This window comes from Eschscholzia californica, unplaced genomic scaffold (assembly GCF_041429995.1).
Source record: "Eschscholzia californica isolate CP2 unplaced genomic scaffold, dmEscCali1.0.p SCAF_3, whole genome shotgun sequence".
Taxonomy (NCBI): domain Eukaryota; kingdom Viridiplantae; phylum Streptophyta; class Magnoliopsida; order Ranunculales; family Papaveraceae; genus Eschscholzia; species Eschscholzia californica.
In genome coordinates this window covers 43,394,884-43,401,340 of record NW_028238420.1, presented here as the reverse complement: position 1 = coordinate 43,401,340, position 6,457 = coordinate 43,394,884, and the positions used below count along the sequence as shown (strand labels likewise).

General features: G+C 36.8%; 1 protein-coding gene across 2 annotated transcripts; it reads left to right on the top strand.

Moving 5' to 3' along the window:
- Positions 1-1,437: 1,437 nt before the first annotated feature.
- On the top strand, positions 1,438-6,023 carry UVR3 (DNA photolyase family protein). Of its 2 annotated transcripts, XM_086670719.1 has the most exons (15): positions 1,438-2,148; positions 2,971-3,042; positions 3,149-3,229; positions 3,342-3,512; positions 3,601-3,672; positions 3,750-3,836; positions 4,065-4,163; positions 4,242-4,325; positions 4,587-4,673; positions 4,816-4,887; positions 4,980-5,093; positions 5,186-5,273; positions 5,357-5,452; positions 5,560-5,765; positions 5,860-6,023. In XM_086670719.1, the coding sequence occupies exons 1-14, from the start codon at positions 1,729-1,731 to the stop codon at positions 5,751-5,753; spliced, it is 1,737 nt and encodes a 578-aa protein (XP_086526845.1). In that variant the 5' UTR covers positions 1,438-1,728; the 3' UTR covers positions 5,754-5,765; positions 5,860-6,023. The 2 variants fall into 2 exon arrangements, with proteins under 2 accessions (XP_086526845.1, XP_086526844.1); XM_086670718.1 differs by having other exon boundaries at positions 5,560-6,023.
- Positions 6,024-6,457: the final 434 nt, after the last annotated feature.

Here is a 6,457-nt window from a genome sequence, read left to right as displayed (position 1 = left end):
AAAAATTTTAAGATATGGTAAGTGTTTGAAGGAAACAAAAGAATACCAATTTTTTGTTTCTATAAAAACTAGGTTTCCGCCGCGTCCTACGGACGCGACAGATCCCTCTTGCTAACGCCAATAGATCATATTTTTTTTTACTCCAAAGGGAGAAGTTGAAGATAACGAAAGTAAGGGATAAGAAATAGGGTGGGTAATTGTGGAGAGAAATTAGGGAATGAATATTTTGTATAAATCGTGAGAGATAAAAAGTAGAGAGAATGTGGGAGGAGTTATTGTAGGGAGATTATAACCGATTTTGACACCAATACCCTTCTTCTTTTAGTCTATTTACATAAAAAAAACATTTTATATTATCCGTCGGATGTAATTTCTATCAAATCCTCAGGAAAAATGGATGGTCAGACTTATCCAAAATAACCGACTGATCGGTTTTTATATATTAGATTTGTATCTATAAAGATTTATTTGTTTCCTCGACACAACAACTAAGAGTTAATCAAAATTTTGTACTGGCAATTTTCATTCTTTTCAAAGGGTGGCATAATACTAAGAACTCAAAATGATGTTAAAAATTTTCACCATCATAAGAGAACCAAATAAAAATGGGTGAAGAGTCCACCACTTTTTTGTGCAGTAGTTGAACACTCCTTCTTAAGCCTATGAGGTCTTGGGATCGAGTCTCGCTGGAAGTACTTTTTCATCAAGATTTTTCTCATGTAATTTAAGAATAAATAAAATAGAAGTAGGAATAGATAGGCTTTTAGGGTCGTAAGATGGTCTTAAGAGGTTTTTATACGACCTTTAGGGTCTAAGATGTCTTTATAGTATTTCTTTTTGGAAGGGTGACTACGATTCTACGGAGTCATTACAAAGGCATTGATATATCATCAACATGTGATAAGCACGATAACTGCCTGAAACTATCTAAAGCCCAACTAAACTAGTGGCCTAAACCTCATCAAATTACTTTATTTATACCTTAAATAACTCAACTTCAATAAACCATTGATATATCATCAACATGTAATAAACACCTTTCAACAAAAAAAAAAACATGGGATGAACACGACAACTGCCTGAAATTAAACATTCTAAACTATCGTACTTAAAGCCCATCTAAATTAATGGCCTAAACCCCACCAAATCACTTTATTTATACCGTAAATAACTTAAGTTCAATAAACCATGGACTCCATCTCAGCTGAAAATCAAATATGGGACATCAAAAATTTCGAATTTCATGTCAACACTACTAATCACTTGGATGACTAAGTATTTTTTTTGTTTTTTGAAACCTTAAATAACCAAGTGTTGACCCAACTTGATTGACACAAAATGTCTTAATTGGCAGTGGTTAGAGTGCTCTTTGTAATGAGTTTTGGAGTGAAATTTCAAAAATAAATAAATAAATAATCATTTCTCATAAATAAATGGGTGAAGCCGTACTGATCATTAACCGCTCCTTTTAAACTGTTCTCCCCCTTTCACAATGAAACGACGTGGCGCGAAACGGCCCATTCGCATGGTCCATACTACCATACGCTTCCCACCTACGGCGTACATTAGCTCTACATCTGCTTCCTTTTCCTCATTTCCGGCTTGAACTGCCGACCAGTACCACCGGCCAACATCCGTGGAGGATCATCCAGCGGCGCACGTTAGCTTAAATCACACCATATCTGCCTTTCTCCTAGTATTTTTTTATTTCTCTACAGGTAGGTTTTAATGCTTCAATGTGGTGTTCCACTTTCTCTCTCTAATAAAACTTCTCGTTATCTCTATCTCTCTCAACGTTACTTCTCCCCTTCTTCTTTAACACCAACAATGTCGAATACCCATTCTTCTTCTTCTTCTTCTTCTTCTGCAATTTGGTTCCGTAAAGGGTTGAGGATTCACGATAACCCGGCTCTTGAACACGCTCGAATTGGTACCAACCATCTTTACCCGATTTTTATCATCGACCCTTACTATCTCAAGCCTGATCCCACCGCTTTTTCTACTGGGTCAACTCGGTCCGGTTTGAATCGGATCCAGTTCATGCTAGAAAGCCTAGTCGATCTTGATTCTAGTCTCCGAAAGCTTGGAACTCGTTTACTGGTTTTCAATGGGGATCCATTAGAAGTTTTGGCTCGGCTGTTTAAAGAGGTGAGCTTACTTTTTTTTTTTTTTTTAGCTTTCTTTCCTATTTTTTATGATTTCAAATGTGTCCCACTGTCTAGTGGTCCAAGGGGTTGACATAAACTCCTGAGGTCCCAGGTTTAGTTGGACTATAGACCCGGTCTTGTTAGAGTTTTCGCAGTCAATTTCCAAAAAAAAAAATGTGTCCCACTTAGCCACGGATACATTTGGCTATATCATGAAATGGGCCGTGTTTTCGACAAAAAAAAAAGTGAAACGGCCGTGTCCTTGCGTGCCCAAACAAGAATAGTGTATCTACACCCCACCCCATAACGACGACACAAATGTCCGGACCGTTGTTGGGCGGGCATGGTAGTCCAACCCAATGTTTGCAAGTTTTCTATTGGGGTTTGGGGACTTATAAAAATCCAACCCTCCGTGCCGGTTCACATGGCATGGTGAGCCATGTCATGGTTCGTAATGGGCGTCTCCAAAATCTTGGCATGCAACTACCCGCTTGGCCGTGGCATGCCATTTTAACATTGCTGCTAACCAGGTTAGGTCGTGCTTTCAAACATTGCTTCTGAAAGGTCAGGCCATGTAATTCTAACGTTGCTTCGAAACGGGTTGGGCCGTGCCATTTTCGTGCCGACCCACCTCGTTGTGAACCACAAACTAGAACTACTAAGTGAAATCTCTTATATAGGCATACAAAAAGCTTGGTAAAAAGCATAATTGGGTTGGGTTTGGGTTTTGACACTATGGCAAATTGTCGGGTAATTTAAGCAACTATGTATGGTTATTGCTACTAATGCTCAATCTTGTCCGTTTCGTTTTCACTTGTTACAGTGGGATGTTAAAAAGCTTTGCTTTGAGTATGGGACAGAGCCATATTACCAATCCATGGATAATCAAGTCAAGGTTAAGAGTTCTCTTCGAAAATCATTGAAGTACTTCATTAGAAATTCACCACAACCAAGCTTCTATTTCTTTTATATTATGACTTCGAAATTGTGAGTTTTCACAGAGTTATGCTTCTGCGGCTGGAATTGAGGTTTTTTCTCCTATCAGTCATACACTCTTTAATCCTGCAGATATCATAGAAAAGGTACTTGTTATTGTATCAGTTATTTGATCTAATATCTCATGTGGCATTATCCACATAAATGATTTTATTGATGATGAACCATATTGTGTTTTAACGAATTGCTGGTAAAAAGAATGGAGGAAAGCCACCTTTGAGTTATCAGTCATTTCTAAAGCTTGCTGGAAAACCCCCATCTCCTATTGCAACTACAATTTCATCTCTTCCTCCTTTGGGAAACATAGTCGACCATGAGATGCTAAGAATCCCAACAATCAAAGAACTTGGCTATGGAAAGATATCACAGGTTTTCAGCTTCCACTGCCATGAAAGTATCGGATACCATTTTGTTTGAAGTCTTTAAATATTCATTGAATGAAAAACTGTTTATGCAGGAAGATTTCTCTCCATTTAGAGGTGGTGAATCAGAAGCGCTTAAGAGGTTAAGAGAATCTATTAAGGATGAAGTATGTTAGTTTAGTACTTTGCCATTGTTCAGTATATGTGTTGTCACTATCCCTGAGTTTCCATTGTTCAATTTCAGAGATGGGTAGCTAACTTCGAGAAACCAAAGACCGATCCTTCTGCGTTCTTGAAGCCAGCAACTACTGTTTTATCTCCATATTTGAAAGTGAGTAAACACATTCTTTGAAAACAAAAGATACGACTTGAATTACTGAATGTGTTTGATCGCAGAATGTTGGAATTTTTTTTTAAGTTCTTTTACAGACAGACGAAACAAGCGAATAGAAGCTAGAATGATATTGAAAATGAAGTGTACTTCTGTTGGTCTTCTACTATCCTCGAATGGAAATATTGAATTTTTGGCATATTAATGTTTCTTTTAACTATTTTGCAGTTTGGATGCCTCTCTTCTAGGTATTTTTACCAGTGCCTTGAAGATGTTTATAAGAATGTGAAGAAACATACTTCGCCACCAGTTTCTCTTATGGGGCAAGTGAGTTTACTAGTTTCATAATATTCTCAACTTTTAATTGAGTAATCTAAGCAGAATTTGCATTTTAATCTTTCGTAGTTGTTATGGCGGGAATTTTTCTATACTGCAGCTTTTGGGACACCAAACTTTGATCAAATGAGGGGTAATAGGATATGTAAACAGGTAACTGTAATGAAGTCTTTGGTCTAATAACGTTTTGGTTTTAATCGATTGTGCGCAATATGAATCTTCTTAAGAACAAGATGGTTCTTGGGAATTTTATATGATGGTGAATTTTTTTTGGCTTGAACGAAATTTGTGATGTTTTTCTTTTTGGAACTTTGATTGAATAAAATTTGTGATCCTTCATTGAGCTTTCATTCTGGTTCTTGATATTCTCATATTCTGTATTGAAGATTCAAATCTTAAATTTTGTTAATCTAGATACCTTGGAATGATGATGAAAAATTGCTAGCGGCTTGGAGAGAGGCTCGAACAGGATACCCTTGGATTGATGCAATCATGGTTCAGGTTTGGTATTTTGGAACCCTTCTTCTTCTCTTCTCTTCTGAAAGAAAAAACTTGTGTACTTGTACAAAGCTGATATTCTTTTATATTTTTCATGTCAAAATCAAACTACATATTTCAATTTGTTTTATGTTTGATTGAATAGCTTGAAGCATGGGGTTGGATTCACCATCTCGCACGACACTCTGTTGCTTGTTTCCTGACTCGTGGCGACATGGTATATATGATCTTCGATACTACAAGTCTTCAACTATATTTATTTTCATATCTTCTTGAATGTTGATCGATAACTTTTGTTACTTCATATAGTTTATCCACTGGGAGAAGGGTCGTGATGTTTTTGAGCGACTATTAATCGATTCAGACTGGGCTATAAACAATGGGAACTGGCTATGGCTATCTTGCTCATCTTTTTTCTACCAGGTTTACTTTATTTCTTGTTTTCATCCTAGTTCGAATATCTTAATTTATCAACTCTGCCTGAAGTATTATAATCTCATTATCTCTATTATCAGTATAACCGAGTCTACTCCCCGATCTCATTTGGAAAGAAATATGACCCCAACGGGAAGTACATTCGGCGTTTTCTCCCTGTATTAAAAGGTATTGAAAAACCCTCAAACCAAAGATTTGATATTTTCTCTATGGTATACGAAAAGTTTAAGCTAATGAAACAACATTACCAGATATGCCATCAGAGTATATATACGCTCCATGGACCGCACCTTTAACTGTCCAAACGAAGGCGAACTGCATAATCGGAAGGGATTATCCGAAACCAGGTCAGTTATATTTTCATGTATCAAATTCGTTCTGACCCGCGATAATGAAATCGCCGAAACGTTTATTTTAGTTTCTTCATTGAGCCACTCTCTCTGTTGTATATCAGTCGTTGATCATGATTTTGCAAGTAAGGAATGTAAGAAAAAGATGGGCGAAGCTTATGCTTTAAACCGCTCAATGAATAGTCTAGCGGGTGAAGAACTTCCGTCAAAATCAAGGAAAAAGCCGAAGGAAGATAAAAAACAAACACCTATATCTCGAAACAAGAAACAAAAGTTGATAACTGATTGGACTAGCTAACAGCAAACTAAAGTAATCCTCGTATTCTCTTTGTATCCTCTAATATAGTTTTAAGATTATTAAAATAGTATTATATCTCTTATTCTCTTAACATGATAAAATGCAGAAGAAAAGTACATGAAACAGCAAGAAAAAAGCGAATATCAGACTCTTATTTGTATCAGGAGTAAGATGAGATTCTCTATTTGAACTTGACATTAAGGAAGCTTTCGATATGATCGAACTGAAATTGTAATTACGTCTTATATATTCATAACAGACTTGTTAACAGGAAGTGTTTCAATCTTTCCTTTAATTTGCTCAACTTGTTTGAGATCTTTCAGTTCTGTGGTAGATGGCATATGAGTCTGATTATCCTGGCCATGGTTATGAAGCCCCTCAACTTGATCAATCAAGTTACCCTTGTTTTCCATATTAACTACTGCAAATAGGAAAAGAATGGAAGATATTGATGTGTTTAATGATAAATATGAACCAAAAGAGTATGTTAAATAAATTAGGCGGTTATCGTGCTCATCACATCTTTTTGATGTATCGATGCCTTGTAACGACTAACGTAGATCGTAGTCGATTTCTGAAAAAGAAAGTAGTGCTAAGTGGCCCGAGAAAAGGGGGCAACCTAAAGCAAATGCGGCCGACCTTCATCAGGTGGGCCTATTTCTCTATCCGAATGAACCAGGTAACGAGGAATGGCTACATTAGCC

Excerpts from the sequence above, each read along its gene's own strand:
- UVR3 (XM_086670719.1), top strand. The coding sequence starts at position 1,729 with ATGCTTCAATGTGGTGTTCCACTTTCTCTCTCTAATAAAACTTCTCGT. Across the intron at positions 4,326-4,586 it reads GTAATAGGATATGTAAACAG|ATACCTTGGAATGATGATGA; the intron begins GTAACTGTAATG and ends TTGTTAATCTAG. Across the intron at positions 4,888-4,979 it reads TCCTGACTCGTGGCGACATG|TTTATCCACTGGGAGAAGGG; the intron begins GTATATATGATC and ends TACTTCATATAG.